Source organism: Eptatretus burgeri, chromosome 15 (genome assembly GCF_056783735.1).
Source record: "Eptatretus burgeri isolate ZD-2024b chromosome 15, Ebu_testis_v1, whole genome shotgun sequence".
NCBI lineage: Eukaryota > Metazoa > Chordata > Myxini > Myxiniformes > Myxinidae > Eptatretus > Eptatretus burgeri.
This window is the reverse complement of record NC_140975.1, coordinates 32,346,864-32,366,854: the sequence shown is the minus strand read 5'-3', so window position 1 is coordinate 32,366,854 and position 19,991 is coordinate 32,346,864. Positions and strand designations below refer to the sequence as shown.

The following is a 19,991-nucleotide window of genomic DNA, read 5'->3' as shown; positions in this document are numbered from 1 at the left end:
GGTATGAAAATCAAAATCGTCTATTTCTTGCAAAAAGTCGCTTCGTGTAAAATCTTCGTTGTACAGTAATTCGAGCAATGTACTAATAAACAGGACAGGTGGTATTTATTGTGTTCTCAATAATACAACACCAACAGCAAATCAGATCCAATGTATTATGTGGGGAATCAAATCGGGACAAGAGAACTCAAAAGTGATCCCATCACCTTTGAGTTACTTTCCAGGCCAGGTAACCAAGTGCATGATGTGACCACACGAATTGCACATAACAACGAACCATCATTCACGATCCTGACGGTGTGTGTGTGTGTGTGTGTGTGTGTGTGTGTGTGTGTGTGTTGTATGTGTATGTGTGTGTGTGTGTGTGTGTGTGTGTGTGTGTGTGTGTTTGTGTTGTATGTGTATGTGTGTGTATGTGTGTGTGTGTGTGTGTGTGTGTGTGTGTGTGTGTGTGTGTGTGTGTGTGTGTGTGTGTGTGTGTGTGTGTGTGTGAGTAGCGTATATCGTTGTTTGAATTTGCTACAATCTGGGGCGATGTGCTATTGACCATTTCGGGGGGAGGGGGCTGCATTGTGACGCACGTAGTCCCTCGGGAAGGAACACAAAGCCAGACAGCCCAACTCCATTGCGGTTGTGGATGGTGAATATTCCACGGTATCTTTCGAAAAGAGTAGACCATTACTTACCGGTACCCTGGTCAAATTCCACGGACCTGCCTGGGGTTACGAGCGTAGCTCTCAATCAGTATTCCCTGCGACTTTGTCAGTGGAGTTGTGGATACGGCACTGGCATGATAGGCCAAACGACCACATGCACTTAACCTTTTTATGGTCGTTGAGATTGATGACGTCACACATCGACAGCAGGTCGTGTCGAACAACAGGGAAGGCGAAACACAGACCCGGCGTCGGGGCTTGAGTACCGCGCTGGGTTCGTGCGTTCGGCACCGGGTTCGCGAGACGGGCCAGGTATCGAGGTACGGACAGGTATCGAGGTCATGTTGAGTTCCGTTACGTCCGTTGAGGTCATGTCGCTTCTGACGGCGCGTTAATTGAACCTCAAATTGGTCGACAAATCCGAGTGAAAACTACGATAGGCCTGACGGTTCAGATGAGCGTGACAAGGAACGAAGACACCCCCTGGTGGCTCTTGTTGATCATCGTTTGGATAGATCTCAACCAAACCCTTAACCGGGGTGTTTAACGTTCTGTACGTTGAAGTACGCTGTGGTTCACGGTTAAGGTGGCTCGCTTGAGATCTTAGGGTCTTGACTTCGAGCCCCTGTCCGACCGTTGAAATAACACCAGGTGGGTTGACTCAGCCTGTCATTCTTCTGAGGTCGGCGAAATGAGTACCAGCTTACTGGTAACGGGCACTGCATCAGTGGCACAGCTGCTCTGCCAGAAAATGATGTAACCAGTAGCCCCAGGCTACATACGAAACAAAAACCAAAAATGAAAGATACCATGGGATTAATAACATACTAGCGGGGTGTGTTCATGTTCATGCTGCCGATGATGATGATGTCCATCCTTGCATAATGTGATATCCATCGAACGGTGCTTCCCCATTGTCTCAGGTCACTCACCTGGATTTGATTTTTCATTTATCTTTTTCATTTATTTATATTTTAATTTACGGATGCTTTCTGATGGTTCTGTGATTTCTTTTTCCCCCCGGTGTATCGGCTTCGATGTCCATCGTCAGACAAAATTACCGTGCTTCCCCATTCTCGGGTCACTCACCTGGATTTGATTTCTCATTTATTTATTTTCATTTATCTTTTTCATTTATTTATATTTTAATTTACGGATGCTTTCTGATGGTTCTGTGATTTCTTTTTTCCCCCGGTGTATCGGCTTCGATGTCCATCGTCAGACAAAATTACCGTGCTTCCCCCATTCTCGGGTCGCTAACCTGCATTTATTTTTTTTCATTTATTTATATTTTTATTTGCGGATGCTTTCCAATGGTTCTGTGATTTTTCCCGGTGTAGTGGCTTCGATGTCCATCGGCACACAAAATTACCATGCTTCCCCATTCTCGGGTCGCTCACCTGCATTTATTTTTTTCATTTATTTATATTTTTTATTTGCGGATGCTTTCCAATGGTTATGTGATTTTTTCCCGGTGTATCGGCTTCGATGTCCATCGGCACACAAAATTTCAGCTTTCTATATGTCACTCGGAAGGTACCGATCTTTAACATCAGTGAGTGAGTGAGTGTGTGAGTGAGTCAGTAGCTTTATATATTATATACAACCTAATTGCACAAAGGATAACTTGCTTTATGTCACCATCTGAAGTGGAGTACTCTATCCTTCCTCAGATGTGGTGACCAAAGCTCTCCATAAAATTTGAGATGAGGCAGGCCCCACTAAATTCCTGTAGAATATTAACACTATCTCTTTGAAATGATAACTTTCACCCTATTAGCTTTACCTATAGTTGCCTTCCACTGTGATGTCTGTTTACTCGCACCTCCACCCCTCCCCAACCGTATCTATTACTACCCCCAGATCCTTCTGTGTGACATGCTCCAAGATTCCCCCTTGCATCACGTGATCTGTATTTTCATTATTGTTACCCAATCCCCAGCACCTTACATTTCCTTATGTTAGTTAAACTCTATCTGACAATCGTTGGCCCAGTCCATGAAAGCATCGAGATTTCCTGAATCTGATAACCACCCTCTCTGCCATCGTTCCCCCAAGCTTTGTGTTATCTACAAATTTTGAAAACCTACTCTTAACCCCACTGTCCAACTCATTGATGTAAATGATAACTATTAATGGTTCCAGTGCTGATCCCAGAGCTACTGCACTACTTACATCTTTCCCAGATAGAAATATCCTCCCAATCACAGCCACTCTTTGCTGCCTATCACTAAGCCAGCTTCCAATACATTTCTAGTTACTCTCCCAGCCACTCCACAAGCCCTCACCTTATCTTGTCCGGTGTTTGTATGAGGGGTGTACAAAATGTTCTAGTATAGGAACAGTTCTTTCAGATGTAGCACGTGGCTGTGAATAGTTTAATTGGCTGAGGGTGCGGCCATGCTGCTGATGCAGTGCTCCCTGTAGGTTAGAGCAGGAATTTGGAATTTGTTCACTCTGCCGGCAATAGTTCACCAACTCTTTACGAAGGACACCGTGGAATCTTTAACGTCAACCAACTAATATCAGCAAATGGGAGTTGGACTCCCAGTTTAATGTCCATCTGAGGAATGATGCGCACACATTGATGCGTCACCCTGCCTGCGAGACACCAGGGTGACAGTTTATAGCTGGGCCAAGATTCTAACTCAGGCTGGATAGCTCCTCAGTGAGTGTGTGTACCTCTAGAGTCGAGGCCATCCTGACAGCCTCTTGGAACAGTATTACCATATTTGCACTCTGAGTATCCATCATTAGCAATAAAATATCCAAACAATTTTTAAAATTTATTCCTCGTTCAGCTTTTGGTTTTTCTAGTGTGTCTTGGAATGTTTATTTATTTTTCTCAGCCTCATGGAAGAGAAGTGACGTATACAACAAATTGCACACTCACATACAGACATAGACAGCAGTACTCAACATCAGACACTCTCTAATGGTCACCAACCCACGGGGTTTGTCTGTGCTCTCTCGAAATGCTGAGGGTTAAGCAAGGAAGCAGCACATACCATTTAAAAATTGTTTGGTATGACATGCCTGGGGTTTGAATCGGCAGTCTCCTCGACTTAAAGCGGATGCTCTAACCACAATTCCACTGGGTGTGGTATTACAAGTGTCGTTCGTAGTACTTTTTGAATGTCCCTCATATTGTTTTTATCTGCCAAATCTTCATCATAAAACCTCATCATTATCCACCTACTATTGCACAGGTGAGAACCCAAGATCCTGGTGATTTACCGGGCCGCAGTGCTGGTGAGCAGCCGAGGTTGCCACATTGGTGAGTGCGAGGGATCGGAACACAAATTAGGCTTTCAGATCGCTGGGACGAGTGGGTTGAATGTCTGGTTTTTGTTAAATTATCACGGTGCTGTATTCTCAGTAAATAAAGTACAAAAATGTGTCTTTCTTAGTGCCGGTTCGAAAGGTCACGGACATATGGAAGAACGCGCCTTGAACCCGAGCAGGGCCTTCCGGTCCGAGAGCCGTGGGGGCAGAGCAAGGGGTCGTGCACAGCACCGCAGGGACGGACAGGTATGTGGACAGGCTGTCCATGTGTGCGAACATTCTTCGTTATCTCCAGGACTCGGTGTTGCCATTGTATTCTGCGAGCCGTGACCTCTCCTTCAGCTCCCATTGTTCAGTTGTTCCCTTTTGCTCTTTTGTAGGTTATCTTCGTCTGCATGAGGATGTGTATTTCGTGCAACAACGTTTCAAACTCTTGCTGTTCATGTTAAACACCTATCAGGGATCAATTGTTGGATAATTATCTATAGTATTTGCAGGTTGTTATGTGAATGTTTTTGTACCGTTGTTTAGGGTTCACACGTTCAACTCTCGAAGGCACTTTCATACGTCTTGAGGCACGGAGCCCGGAAGATGGGCTTACACATACAGGAAGGTATTCCTTCATCATGTCCACCTCCTCGTGTGTATGGTAAATCTTGTTCGGAATGGGAAACTCTTTGTTTCCTTGATTCAGCTCTAAAATATGAAAACTAAAGGTGGAAACAAAGTCGCAAACTTTTTACAGTGGTTACCTCAATCCAGGTGTTGACTAGAAGGGCACTTGGTAGAGTGCATACCTCAGCCATGTAATGCCTGATCCAGTGGAACATATCGGGCCCAATAAGTTTTTGAAATGTCGTTTTATTCCTATCACTCAATGGTGACAAATCACGAAAACAATCCGATCTGAATCCAGATTCATATCTTCACCTAGAATCTAATAAGTTCATCCTTGTTACATACCACAAAGTTTCATCCAAATCCCTCCACAACTTTTTGAGATATCGTGCTATGTATCGGTTTTGGTCCTATCTCTCAATGGTGAAGAATCATTAAAAATATTCCAGTAGACAGATCCGGATCTGGATCTTCACGAAAATCTAATCAGTTCGTCATTGTCCTTGTCCTCCTAATCTGCCTACCAAATTTCATTTGAATCTGCCCACAACTTTTTGAGATATCCTGTGCACAGACAGACAGACAAAGAGACAGACATGGGTGAAAACATAACCTCCTTCCACATTCGGCGGCGGAGGTAATAAACTTATAGTTCGCACTCATTATTTATGGACTTTCTCACATTTGCAAGATGGATCATTTGCTGCTTAAGAACTTGAGACATGAATGAACGATGAGCTATGAATTTGAGGAATGAATGAGGAATAATTGCGCAGGTTGAGTGAAAGTAATGTGCATTTTTTGTGCGCGTGTATACATGTCAGATGGATTTGTAGACGTGCAGGACATTCTGAACCATCCGCAGTTTCGAAGATACACCGAGTCTGACGTCACTCACGTGGTGCAGATGAATGATAAGCAACGCTTTGAGATGTGCTCCAGTCCTTCCACAGGATGCTTGCAGATCCGGGCAAACCAAGGTCACTCTTTGGAGGTGGGTGGTGGGAGATGAGCGCGCAGAAAATAGGGGGTAATGGGCGAGTAGAAAACGCACACGATCTCTCCAACAAATTTTGTCTGATTCGTCCACAATTTTGAGATGTCCTGTTCACAGACAGACAGACAGGGGTGTAAACATAACCTCTGTCCTCCTTAGGTGGCAGAGGTAAAAAATAAATTCATAAAATTAAGTAACAGTGTGGTTACAATTGTTTCAACACGGACCAAGATTTGTGATTGCAAAGAAGATGGGGTTGCCGGTGGCCCTAGGGGTGAGTATAGTTGTGGGTTCAACTGTGATTGAGGCCACAACATTGAGGACTTGGATTGTAAACTTCTGGAAACTGAGCTCGTCTTGGGAGGGTGACCATGTCGTGAAACCTCAACTGGCTCATTAATGACTTTCAGAGATAGAGTAACCTGCCTCAAACTGGTCAGTCTGGTTTGATTTACACGTAATGCCAGTCCCACACATGGCTATTGACTTTTTCTACCTTCGGGGCAAATTTGCCTGGGCATTAATGAAAACCAGCACCACCAAAATTCACCCAAACTAAATTAAAGAAATATATATTTGTAACAATAACACGGAATAGCACTCGACTAGACAGAAGAAGCAGAGCTTCGTCAACAGTCTTAAGAGAAATTAGAATGATAGAGAGAAGGTAAAAAGAAAAGTTTGGACTTCAAGAACTGGGCAGGAAGTGTTTTGAGCAGGAGATTGTTGAATGGCAGGTGTATAAGGAGGTGCCAAGAATCTCATTGTGTTGTTTTATCCACCATCTCTTAAAAATAGTGTTAATAATAATTCATGTAAAAAGTACATTGATGTTGTCTGATGTGTTTGTCCAACATGGAAAACATCCTTGAGTAATTCCATGAAATATTCTTGACGGTATGAATGAATGCTTTTGAGAGCTCGTGAAATTATTTAAACTTGGCATCTTAAGGCTGTCATTGAGGGTAACAGTTGAATGAACAAATATTAGGTGTAGGTCATATTTAAACGACCAGACAGGGCATCCCAACTCCATTCCATGTGGGTTGTTGGTCTCCTCAACATTGACTCATGAATGGTTCTGATGGATGAGAAATCTTTGAAATACTTGTACAAGATTCTCAGGACTTCGCTCTTCGTCCAAATCTCAAGTGTGATCAAACTTCTAGTGTTGAACTTGAGTCAAAGGACACTCGGTGGACCATAGGCAGTGATGTAAAGCAGCAGCTTCCTCCGTTTTTTTCGAGATATCATGTTTGTAGATATGAAAATACATTATTTTGCTGCTTAGACGAATCTGTCCCGTTTTGTCTCGTATCAGCTTGAAGAGCTAGAACTCACTCCCATTACATTGGCATCGGAACTTCCCAAGGTCGTGCTGCATGGGACGTACCTGCGATCGTGGCCTTCCATTCGAGAGAATGGGCTCAGTCGAATGGGCCGCATGCACATCCACTTTGCACCCGGCGAGCCGGACAAGTCTCACGTTATTAGCGGTTGGTGTCGTGCCGACGTATGTGTGCTTCTTTGGGAAGCGTACCCTCATCACATTTTCTCACTCACTCCATAAAGTGGTCAAAGCAACCATTTAGTACAAGAGAATGAGCTCAGCTGTCTGGTTAGTGATGTCTGCTGATGAATATAATTATGAGAATAAAAAGGTTTGAGTTATCCGCCATAAAGGATCACAAAGGTGCTGACGTTTTGGACTTTACCCTTCGTCGAACCAAAAGAGCATTAATGGCTGTCTGCTAATGGACAAAATTCATGACTAAGACTCCTATAAAATAAAAATAAACATGAAAACTTCACTAAGATGCACTGCAGAAAAAAAAACAAGAGCCAGCCAGCTTTTATTGATCTAATTAAGTCCTGATATTATGAGCATTACAGGCCATTCATTCGTACAATGTCAATAACAACGAGAAAGCATCTCAAAATGCAAGGACCGTCCGCATCCACTTTGTCGTTTTCGTCAAGTTTAGTTTGAGGACAGTTAACAAAAAAAATGTACATTTTATTAACTTGTGTTCTAGACATTCTCATAATAAAAGTCTGTTGAAGATTTGATGACAAAAAGCCAATTGGTAAAAATGTTATGGCCTGGACGTACACACTGAACATCAATGGTAAACGAGGATTTTGATTGAACCATTTAGGGCTGGTCTACCACTTCACTGATGACGTCATCATTGCAATCCTTTATTCCCCCTTTGGGAGTAGAATGAGATGTGCCAAGTTTCAAATTTTTCCGATCAGCGGTTTCAGCAATATAATGTTTTTTTTTTAATGCTAAAAAAATTATCGAGACTTAAAAAGGATAAAATAAAGTAGAAAAAGGCCAAAAAGGGTTGAACAATAACACTAATAATAATAATAATAATAATAACAATAATGAAAAGTATTTGAATAAAATTATTAATTTGTCTTCTCTATATTCTCATAATAAAGCGTTGTTGAAAATTTGATGACAAAAGCTCAAATGGTAAAAAAAAGTTGCAGACACACAGAAGTGATTGCAAAACCACGTGTTCCGCTGCGTGGGGGATGGGCTAATGAAATCAAGTTTCAGCAAAGGCTGTAGTGCATCCTCCAACAATGCAAGGAAGAAAAAAAAAAACAACCTCTTGGTGGTTCACCCGCTCTTTATGCTCACGATCTGCAAGGGCTGGAGAAGACATTGATCTTTGACCTTTCTTCTTATTATTCTTCTTGCTGCTTCTGTCTTGACTCGTTTCCTAACATTTATATTTATACTCTCACAGCTAGCTACCTTTGCTTCCCTCTGTCTACACCAGGAAAGGCGTTTTTATCGTTTCACCACTTTTGCATTCACGATGTCAATGAGCTTTTAAGGGGTTTTGCACAAACTTTCTGTATTAACGGGTTTTGTTGTGTTGAAGCTCTAATTCAGATGCAGTGCTGTCTGAGATTGGTGTTGATAGGAGCTGGTGAAATCCTTGTGATTATTGCACATTGAGCTCCGTTTGGTTGGTGGTCCATAGTTTTATACAAAGGTCTAAACTGAGCCTCCTCTTGCCACTCGATTAAGATTGCATGATAAAATGGTTCCATAGACGGGAGAAGCGACGAATAAAGGAGTTGAGGTGTGCAGTCAAGTTTTGTTAACCCCTGAGCAATCTTGTTTTTCATCAACCATTGGCATATTGTTAAATTTTTTTTGTCTCAGTTGAAACAATATTTGCATTCCAAGCATCTGGAAACTGAACTGGTCTTTAGGGGAATTGCCATGTTGCTGGGCTGACAAGATGTTTCAGAGGTAGCCACTCACATTTGAGCTGTCTTGCCTGGATTTGATTCCCAACCCAACGATAAAATGTCACCGTGGTGTTTTGTAGACAGGGCATTTTAGCAAAGGTACTGTAATTACATCCATCGGATGGGATGTTGAAACTGCAGTCCAGTCTGTAATAATTGCCTGGTGGATGTTAAAGATCCCACAATATCTTCAGCGAATGATATGCCATTGTCTCAGCACCCTCGTCAAATGTCAAATTCCTGTCCTTCCGAGCTCTGGAGGCTCTACAAAGTCCAACCCTGAGCCATGCCTCCACATTCTCTTCCCACCATGGACCACAAAGTAGTCCATGGTGGGGCTTTAAGTGCCCTGGATAAGCAACCAGCAATATCAACAACAATGCCGTTGCAACTATCGGGGATGCCTCTTCATGGTGGTTGTACACCCCAAGGCAAGATGGGGTTGGGGGTGGGGGGGAGGCAAATCTTCCCACTCCTCCCTGCTGCCCGGATTCATCAGGACAGCATGGTCATGGTCACAGTGCTGATCAGTCCCCATGGACCAGCCCACTCCCTCTCATCTTCCACACGAAACCCTCACACACAACCACTCAAATTATCACACTCACAAATGCATCACATTATCCACAACAAACTGTTTTTTTTTCTTTTTCAGGGAGCGACCTTCCTCCAGCAGCCCTCCCCTTTCTCTTCCTTCAAGCTGGAGACATAGAAACGAACCCAAAACCCACCACAATATACATTCACACAACATGTAAAACTTACATCACAAGCTCAAAAGCTAGAGAGGGTTCCGTCCGCTGCACAAGATGTGGTGAATGGTTCCATTTGGCCCGTACCACTCTGAGTAAACTATAAGATCACACACACACACACACACACACACACACACACACACACACACACACACACACACACACGGACCTGCAGCAGCAGCTTTTGGCTGAATCTAAGTTCAGATCCAAAAAACGACACACCCACACAGGTCTGGTCCCAAACACATCACCACCACCCTCATCCCATCAACCCCATACACCACCACCACCTGCAAACAACTAACTACCTCAACTCCAAAAATGCACACATAGCTTCAATACACTCCAATACAACACAGAGTGCCTCATTAGCAAGGCCATGCAACTAAACCACTTCATTCTCACAAACAACATTCACATCACCATCATACAAGAAACCAATTTACACCAGAAAAACAAAACACCAGCCATTCCCAGTAATACAGCGATACGCATGGACACCCCGGACATCAGAGGTGGAGGCCTCATCACGTACATACACAAGTCAATTAGATATGCAGATAACACGCAAGATACAAAAGCACTTTTGCCACCAGACAACACACTCCAACTTCAAGCTTTCAAAATTAAAAATGTTAACAAAGAACACGAACATCATAAACATTGACATACTGAACCAGAAAATAGTTACCACAACTACAGAAACTCTCCTCCCTCCCAAACGCCATCATCGGAGGGGACTTAAACGCCGACGACATGTCGTGGTACACCCATCACCAACCAAACACCAGAGGCAAAAACATTGCCACACAACTCAATTCGTTATTCATACTTACCGATCCAGACACACACACACACACACACACACACACACACACACACACACACACACACACACACACACACACACACACACACACACACACACACACACACACACACACACACACACATACACACACAACAAGCTGTTACAATAAATCACCACCAGACAACATTCTGTTCTCCATCCCTTTCCACCACAACCACGTGGAGAATAGTTCAACAACTCCCTTCAGATCACCTACATATTACCATCATTACCATAAACACAACTATAGACCTAAATTCAAACAACAACAAAATATTCACCATTCCGAGCCGAGCCATTCTGAGCCGAGCCATACCGAGCCGAATATTCACCAAGTCATACCGAGCAATCACAAAACAAGAATTCCAACAACTCAACACTAACAACATCACCAACACTGATATCCACATCAAACAGTTCAACATGATCATCACAACCACAGCTACCAAATACATTCCAAAGGGCAACATCAAAAAATATACAACCCCAACTACACATCAGAAATCACACACGTCATCAAACAATGAGACAATTTAAAACACAACACACCACCACCACCAGACATCGTAGAAAATATTCAAACACCAAACACAGATATCAACAAAATATTCGTGAAAAAAACCCCACAAAACTCACACTCCTTTCAACACACACGAGACCACTCAACCAATACCAAACACTCGTACAAACTCATGAACAGCATCCCTAACTCCAACAATGGCACAACACCCTCACATGCAGCTATAACTACCACATACAGCATACCATCAAGGAAACAACAAGCCAACATCCTCATAGACCACGACGCAAACGCAAGACGCATCGGACCCTAAAAAGAGGAAACGAGTATTATTATTATTATTATTATTATTATTATTATTATTATTAGAGGAAAGAAGTGTTGCAAGACGCAAACTCGACAATGCCATCACGTGATTCATTCCTCCACAAACAACAAAAATCATCAAAAATATCAAAAACTCGCACGCTACCGGCCCTGAGAACATCTCCAATTTACATTTAAAACACCTTGGACCACACGGCATATCAGCCCTCACAAATATAAGAAATTTCTCCTTCCAACACTCAAGAATTCCTCAAATTTGGAAACTAGGCAAAATCATTACCCTCCTCAAACCAAAGATCCCACCAAAGCGGCCTCCGACAGTCCGATCACATATTACTTTGCACACCCTCCAAAGTTACAGAACACCCAATACTCGCACTCACAAACTCTCACATCCCTCTCTCACACACCCAGCACGGATTCAGACCAAACCACACCACTATCACTCTCCTCACAAACCCCACACAAAATACCATTGAATGCGTCAACAGTATAAAACTAACAAAACACTCTTCTCACCACAGTAGATATCAGCAAAGCATTTCACACACTTCCAAAACTCTTACAAACAAAATGGTCAACACAAACATGCACAACACCACCAAATGCTGGCTGGCCGACGACCTATCATGCAGACAGTCATATGTACCGTTTAACGGCAAGTCATCACGCACGCGATACTTTCCTAATGGAGTCCCTCAAGGCTCACTCCTCTCCCCCACACTCTTTAATCTTTTCATGCACGACATCCCACAACCATCCGAGAACGTATAAATAGCCTCATGTGCTGACGACGTAACCATTACCTCCACTCGTGGCAACATCAACACCGTCACAGCACAACTTCAACCCTTCCTCAGCACCCTACAAACCTGACTCACCATCAACAGACTGAAAGTATCCCCCTCAAAATCGACAACTTATCAACAAATTTCATCAAGGAGCATATAGCCTGGTGTTGGCTTAATGGTTAGGATGGTGGGATTGGGATCCCAGGATCCTGAGTTCAAATCCCACTCGGCTGTTGAAGAAATATCAAGTGGGGTTGACTCTACCTATCATCCTTCCGAGGTCGGCAAAATGAGTGGCAGCTTGCTGGTATTCTGCGTCGGAGTGGTGACCCGTCCAGGATTATGCCCAATAGCCAAGGAGACTGCTTAGGCAGCACCAACGCTTTGCATAGAGTATGGTCCCAATGGATGGATGGATGGATGGATGGAGCATCGCGCTTCACCACACATCACACTGAACAACATCCCTATCTCACACACACACACACACACACACACACACACACACACACACACACACACACACACACACACACACACACACCAAAAACACTCGGCACACTTTTAACACATTCATGTCATTCTCAGATCATATCACAAACATTAAAAACACACGCACACCCAGGCTGAACACACTTGGAGCACTCACAGGCACCAACTTCGGACACCACAAAGAAACAACATCACTAACGTACAAACACTGCATTAGATCAGTCATTGACGATGCCAGCTCATCTTGGACCTCCAGCCTATCAAACACACATCTCAACACCCTACAGAACATACAAAACAAAACCCCTCGCATCATCATCATCATCACATCATCACATGAACAAACTAGAAGGGCACTCGGTAGAGCGCATACCTCCGCCACGTAATGCCTGATCCACGAGAACATATCGGGCCCAATACATTTTTGAAATATCCAAATATTAGTTTAGCCTTATCTCTCAATGGTGAAGAATCACTTAAAAAATTAGCAGATCTGGAATCGGATCTTCACCAAAATCGAATCAATTCTTCATTGTCACACTCCCAACGTGTCCACCAAGTTTCACCCGAATCCGTCCACAACTTTTTAAGATATCCTGTACACAGACAAACAGACAGAGAGGGGTGAAAACATAACCTCCTTCACCCGCAGTGGTGGAGGTAAAAATCAAAGACCACTTGGACATAATAGGTGCACGGTTCCTTGCAGCTGCAAGTGCCAACTCTAATCACCCCATGTCCAACCACCCACAGGTTCCTCGACACATGAAGACTATATCACAAAGGCACTACAACGACAACCTTCAAAACATCCCCTCACCCATCCCTGACAACCATAAAAACACACCTCCGTACTCACATCACCATAAACACAAGAAGTAACTTTGGCCCAAACCCGAACCTAAGCACTACACCCTCAATCATCGACGGACGAAACAGAGAAATGGTCCTGATCAAGTTCACCTTTCACACCTCCACTGTGGACACCAAGCACAGCTTTTACAGTACAGTACAAACATAGACTCGACGACACCACTGATGACACCTGCAACCTCTGCCAGGTCACTCCACACACAGTAAGACACATTATGGAACACTGTGTGATCATGGCTCCATGAAGGCAAGAGCACAACATCTTAGGTGTGAGGGGGTCGCTCCTTGGAGATCAACTGACTATCTCCGTGCGGGTCTGTTCGAGCAAAACTAACCGGGGATAATCAACAACATCAACCACGACCACCACCATGTCCTCATCAGCTTGAGGTTGGGTTAAAAACCCAGCCGGTTCATTAATGACCTTTGGAGAGAGAGTAATCTGCCTCAAGGCTGCTGAGACTACCCTCCATGTGGTGCCAGTCCACACACACACACACACACACACACACACACACACACACACACACACACACACACACACACACACACACACACACACACACACATCATCATCATCATCATCATCATCATCACTGACTAAATCCAATGTCACACAACAATTTCTGATTGCGACTCCCAAAATGCTTCTGCAGCATCACATGATCTCACCTGATATTGATGAGTGAAAGTAATAATTCCAGCAGCTCATCCAGTATTTTGAGTGTTTTTTTAATTTATTTTTTTAATCGTTACAGGAATGAGAAGAAATTGTGAAGTTGCAATTTATATTGACGTCGTCACAGCACTTCAGGGTGAGTGTTATGCTCTTGACCACAAAAGTATGATAATGGTTCGTAGAGTAGTTGACCAAAGCACATGACCTCATCCTCCTCCCTCTCCACCCACCCCCACCCCCATGCCGAATAGATGGTTTGGAGTTTTTTTGGTCGAAGAACAAAGTAATACTTTGTCCCGGCGATGAGCATGGATTTCTCTTGCCGAAGTACTTCTCAAAAGTTGTGCGGCTGGGGCAGCGTAAGTGACACGTATCATGTTGGGCGTAAAGGTTTTGTAGAAAGGTTGGGGTTTTCTTCGTTTTCTTCATTCAAATGTCTTCTTTTTTTATTTGCTGTTTGGTTATGATTGGTTTGTTTGTTTTTAGAACCCGTGGATTTGCTTTGATCCTCAACCGGTCGTCGTGGGACTGATGGACAACTTCTTTACACAACTGCGTGCAAATTCTTAAAACTTTGTGCAACTCTTTGAGGAGGTGGATGGATTTTTGAGTCTTTCATTGCTAATAAAGGTGTTTTTTTTTTGTTTATTTAAACACCTTCAACATGGTGTGTCGATGCTCGGTTTCGTTAAAATTGTCATGCAACAAATTGCCGACAGATGGAACCAACGTTCCGTCTCCATACAGACGGCGGAAACTTTTGACCCCTCTTATACTCACTCAGTCCACCCTTCCATCCCTTCCAACACAGTACCATACATACATACATACATACATCTTCCTTCCCTACTTCCCCAGTTCATTTTCTTCCCTGCATACGTAATATGTTGATGATTCCCAATGAAACAAGAGAGGACGAGGGGTGAAGGGGTAGGGGTCTGCGGATCTGGGTTGGGTTAAAAAAATTTTTTCATAGTTTTCAAAAAGTTTTTGAACTTTTTAGTTTATCAACTTTTTTTCTCAATTAATTTGCATATTTCTCCACCTGTAACAGGTATTTGTTTATTAAACCAAGAAAGACTGCAAGTTTCAGGGGAAAAGTCAAATTCTCCCCAAGCAAAAACGAATTTCGTTTGGTTCATATCGTCAGCCAATGGACGCCCGCCGGTCTCCCTTTGTGCGGCCAATGAGGGCTCCGAGGTGCCTGGGGGCGGATCCAGACGCAGCCAATGAGCGGTCGATCCGCGTCGTGTATAAATAAGGCGCCCGAAGTCGGCGTCGCGTCCTCGTCGTGCATGTGCGTTCGTGGCGATCCGTCGATGAGGCTTCGAGCGCAAAGTTTGCACGAAGTTCCGTGCACGGAGCTGTGGCCCTGAGGTGAATTTTTTTTTTGGCCTTTTGCTCGTTGTTCTTTCTCAGCGGATCCTTGGAATTTAACGGGCGCAACAGGACCCTCGGCCCATCGGCAGTTTTATGCATCCCGGTGCGGGTAGGTCGGAGGACGAGCGGCACGCTTTGGCCAGAATGGCGCCTGAAGCCGGGCCGGATTACAGGACGGCTTTGGCACGGCCTGGCCCCGACTGTCCCCCGCCCGTGCCTCCCCATCGCTGCTCCCCGGCACGGCCCGTCGCCTCCCCGCCGATCTCACCCTTTACCTCCCCGCTCCTTTTACCCATCTCGCCATGTTCGCACGTCGTGTCAGGGTCTCCCTTGAGTTTCTCCTTCGGATCATCTCCGATCGATTCTCCCTCCGCACTCTTTCCCCTTTCCCCGCCTGCTTGTTCTTCTTCTTCTTCTTCATCATCGTCGACATCATCATCATCATCATCATCGTCATCCTCCTCGTCTCCGCCGGACTCCCCGGGGTCGTGCTCCGGAGAAGTCGCCGAGCGGCAACTCAAGTGCGTCCTGGTTGGCGACGGAGCCGTTGGCAAGACGAGTCTCGTGGTCAGTTACACCACCAATGGCTACCCGACCGAGTACGTGCCCACGGCCTTGGACAACTATTCGGGTAAGGTCACGTGCTAACGCATTACGTGACCACATCGGCATCTGGCCGTTCAGCTCATCACGGAACATCGTGGCCAAACATCAACGCTCAACATCATCGTGTGACATCATTGCACGTTTTTTTTTGTATCATTCTGTTATTGGTTTTACACGTCTATGTGGTCGTTTTGTTCGCAGCATCTGTGAATGTGGATGGTACTCCGGTTCGACTACAGCTGTGTGACTTGGCGGGACAGGTACGAGAGTGAATGACTGAATGAATGAATAAATGAATGAGTGAAATACTTGTACTGGTCATACTTTTGCTGACTATGTTTCAAGCTTCCTCTTGCTTCTCCTCACCAGGATGACTTCGACAAGCTGCGCCCACTCTGCTACCCAAACACGGACGTGTTCCTGCTTTGCTTCAGTGTCGTCAACCCATCGTCCTTCCAGAACGTCACGGAGAAATGGGTTCCGGAGATCCGTAGGCACTGCCCCCGGGCGCCCATCGTCCTGGTGGGCACGCAGTGTGACCTTCGCAGCGACGTGCACGTCCTCATCGAGCTGAACCGCGCCCGGGAGCGCCCGGTCTCCGAGGTGGCCGCGGGCCTGTGTGCCGAGAAGGCGGGCGCCGTGGATTACGTCGAGTGCTCTGCGCTCACGCAGAAGAACCTCAAAGAGGTGTTCGACTCGGCAATCCTGGCGGCCGTGCGCCGAGCGGAGGCCGTGCAACGCAAGCACCTGGCCAAAGCCTTGACTCAGCAGAAAGTGAAGAGTTTGTCGAGGTCTTGGTGGAAGAAATACATCTGCGTGTGATGTGCATCGTCCTCCTTGACCTCTGAACTCCCCTCTCCTCCATTCCCTAAAAAAGATACAATTTTGCGCCGCTCGACCGTACCTCTTGCTCAAAAGGTACAACAGGGGGGTCGTGGTGCTTTCCCCTCACCGATCAGGCATGCAACCAGCGCGTGCGGGGTGTGCGGAAATCAAAGACCTTTCCTCTTATACTGTGGTGCACTTTGAGAGCGGGGTCGACGCGCAATGTACCGCACGGTGCAGCATTCCTGCTCCCATCGCAGAGCTCCTCCATTATTTAATTTGCATTTGATTGTGAAGGTGTTGTCTTGGCGACCAGAGTGACGTGTCCACCAGAATGCAAAACCTCCAGACTCTTGAATGTATCAAAATGGACTCCTCACGAAAGGCATTGTGGGTCGAGCACTCGTTTTACGGAACATTTTGGACTTGAAGGGTGTTTTTTTTGAAGAGTCGGTAACTTGCCTTATCCCTCCCTGCACGGCAAGTTGCGTGCAGATGTTTCGGGAGTGTACGAGCATCATCTAGTGGTTAATTAATTATTTTTCAGTAATTGGATGCTGTTTTGTCGAGGTTTTTAAATGTACTGATCTTGAGATCATTGCCCAAGTTATGGTTGCTGTAACTTTCTGATTTATCTTAAATCTGCCACCAAGATAAGTTTCCTTGTGCTGGAGTAAAATAAACATCCTGTATAAGGGTTTAGTGTTGCCTGCTGTGCCTGCTGTCGCTCGGGGTCCACGGGCTGCTGTTGGTCGTGTTCCAAGTCCGCTCCGATCAGTGACATCAAACCCACGCGGAATCCACTGTTTGCCGCCAAACTTGACTTCAACGGCTTGTTTGATGTGGATAACGCGGTTAAATATTAATGAAGTATCAGCATCATGGCCGTTCGGCGGACGCTGGCGGGAAGGAGGGTCGACGACTCGTGTCCCGTACGTCGGATGTTCAAAAGGAAATGTTTGATAAGCGGTTTAGTTGGCAAGTTAATAATTAGGACAAAAGGCCCTGAGATGGTGGTGTCGTGTTTTATCAATGCAGCATTTTACTAACTATTGGTGGTGGTGGAGCTGGTGCTGGTGCTGTGCAATAATTAACGACCACATGGTGCTACTGTGTTCTGTGGTGTCTGAAAACACAGTAATCAACGACGAGATGAAACACTAAATAACTACTAGATGGTACTGCACGGTAACAACTACCAGACGGTACTGCACGGTAACAACGACCAGACGGTACTGCACGGTAACAACTACCAGACGGTACTGCACGGTAACTGCCAGATGATACTGTGTGGTAACAACGACCAGACGGTACTGCACGGTAACAACGACCAGACGGTACTGCACGGTAACAACGACCAGACGGTACTGCACGGTAACAACGACCAGACGGTACTGCGTGGTAACAACTACCACATGGTACTGTGCGATAACTACTACATTCTGTTAGTATAAGTACCAGATAGCCTCCTGTCCTGTAGCCGTTACCCTTTTACCGAAATGAAATACCAAATGTTGATGCTGTGGATTGTCGAGTGCAGAATGTCTTTAAATATGGGAATCTTATGGAATAACAAACAACCAATCATGACGTCACAGTGAAATGTCTCGACATTTGGATTTTTAAACGTAACTTGGGGTTCGCTCGTATTTATTAACACTCCATTTGGGGATCGATGATTATGTTTGGAGGAGTAGAGTCGTGCCTTCGAGGATGCAGTCACTCCAGGGAGAACATGTGGAGGTACTTCGTGTGAGGTGTACGTGCAGAATGTGCAGGGTGGATGGTTCACAAGTTGGGTGCAGGGATGTAAAGGTGTGGGGTGCACGGATGTGGTGTGGGGTGCATGGATGTATACATGGGGTGCATGGATGTATACGTGGGGTGCACGGATGTGGTATGGGGTGCACGGATGTGTACGTGGGGTGCATGGATGTGGTGTGGGGTGCATGGATGTATACGTGGGGTGCACGGATGTGTACGTGGGGTGCATGGATGTGGTGTGGGGTGCATGGATGTATACATGCGGTGCACGGATGCGGTGTGGGTGCACGGATGGATGCGGTGTGCGGTGCACGGATGCGGTGTGGGGTGCACGGATGGATGCGGTGCACGGATGCGGTGTGCAGTTTTCCTGAGTTTGTAAAATCATTGACGATAAACTAGAAGGGGGCGGAGACTGATTCTGCGTCACGTGGAGTGTCCCGTTGAAGGGGTAGCGTATGCACTCGACAACGAGTCTGCCCTTCGGGACTGACAGCAACTCAAAATAATTACAAATAATCAAAACCTTTTTGTTTTGTGAGGTCTTCGTATACTCGAACGTACTGATTGAGTTTGAATGCACGTTCGTACGTACAGGAAGAAAAAAGGAACAAGTTAAAGACTTTCGTACTTTACCAACATCACCAATCACGTTCTCAGTACAGTCCGCCATGAGTGCACGTAAATGTACAAAAGTGTTCAATTTTTTCCTTGTCCCCTCATAATGCAGTCACTTGAGAAACACAAATAGTGTAAGTTTGAGTGTTTAACATGTTCATTGTTGTTGTTGAGAGACAACACCAACCTTGGTATTGAAAGGGGTCCTGGAGAACATTTCCCTGCAACTCTGCATTCAACTTCGAACGAATTAAACAAGATCCTCGTCCTCTTAATGATGACGTCATTAAAACGAATATGACGTCATGGTGATGTATCAGGTTTGCGATAAATTATCTGTTCTGATGCCCTGTTCGATTCCTTTAACAGAATTCAAAAAGCTTGCCGAGTTTCGAAGATAATTTTTTCGGCGATATCCATTAGCAGAGATATTTTGACGTCATAACTTTTTTTCTCGGAGGAATTTTCTAAATCCGAGATGGTTACTGTCTGCGCAGGGTATTTTTACATATATACGCCAAGTTACAGGAAGTTTCGATGAAAACTGCAGGATGTGAAACAAAAAAGTCCACAAGAACAACAACGTGAGTAAGATTAGAGATCCTCCACGAGGATATAAAAACAACAACTCAGTGTCACCAAGAAAGAGACGTTTCCATGACGACAATGGAGGTGG

General features: G+C 45.0%; 2 protein-coding genes across 3 annotated transcripts; both read left to right on the top strand.

The window, feature by feature from the left end:
* Positions 1-825: 825 nt before the first annotated feature.
* On the top strand, positions 826-14,699 carry TRPT1 (tRNA phosphotransferase 1). 2 transcript variants are annotated; one of them, XM_085857289.1, is made up of 9 exons: positions 826-976; positions 3,866-3,933; positions 4,067-4,187; positions 4,473-4,554; positions 5,384-5,553; positions 6,878-7,052; positions 14,202-14,258; positions 14,374-14,481; positions 14,609-14,699. In XM_085857289.1, the coding sequence occupies exons 3-9, from the start codon at positions 4,092-4,094 to the stop codon at positions 14,626-14,628; spliced, it is 708 nt and encodes a 235-aa protein (XP_085713415.1). In that variant the 5' UTR covers positions 826-976; positions 3,866-3,933; positions 4,067-4,091; the 3' UTR covers positions 14,629-14,699. The 2 variants fall into 2 exon arrangements, with proteins under 2 accessions (XP_085713415.1, XP_085713416.1); XM_085857290.1 differs by having other exon boundaries at positions 846-994.
* Positions 14,700-15,391: 692 nt separating this feature from the next.
* RHOU (ras homolog family member U) lies at positions 15,392-17,635 on the top strand. The gene is made up of 3 exons (XM_085857288.1): positions 15,392-16,133; positions 16,310-16,368; positions 16,478-17,635. The coding sequence occupies exons 1-3, from the start codon at positions 15,596-15,598 to the stop codon at positions 16,928-16,930; spliced, it is 1,050 nt and encodes a 349-aa protein (XP_085713414.1). The 5' UTR covers positions 15,392-15,595; the 3' UTR covers positions 16,931-17,635.
* The last annotated feature ends 2,356 nt before the right edge of the window (positions 17,636-19,991 follow it).

Bases quoted from the DNA above. Each gene is read 5' to 3' on its own strand.
- TRPT1 (XM_085857289.1), top strand. From the start codon at position 4,092: ATGGAAGAACGCGCCTTGAACCCGAGCAGGGCCTTCCGGTCCGAGAGC. The intron at 4,188-4,472 runs GTATGTGGACAG...ACCGTTGTTTAG, and splicing joins AGCACCGCAGGGACGGACAG to GGTTCACACGTTCAACTCTC. The intron at 7,053-14,201 runs GTTGGTGTCGTG...TAATCGTTACAG, and splicing joins CAAGTCTCACGTTATTAGCG to GAATGAGAAGAAATTGTGAA.
- RHOU (XM_085857288.1), top strand. From the start codon at position 15,596: ATGCATCCCGGTGCGGGTAGGTCGGAGGACGAGCGGCACGCTTTGGCC. The intron at 16,134-16,309 runs GTAAGGTCACGT...TTTTGTTCGCAG, and splicing joins GGCCTTGGACAACTATTCGG to CATCTGTGAATGTGGATGGT. The intron at 16,369-16,477 runs GTACGAGAGTGA...TCTCCTCACCAG, and splicing joins TGTGTGACTTGGCGGGACAG to GATGACTTCGACAAGCTGCG.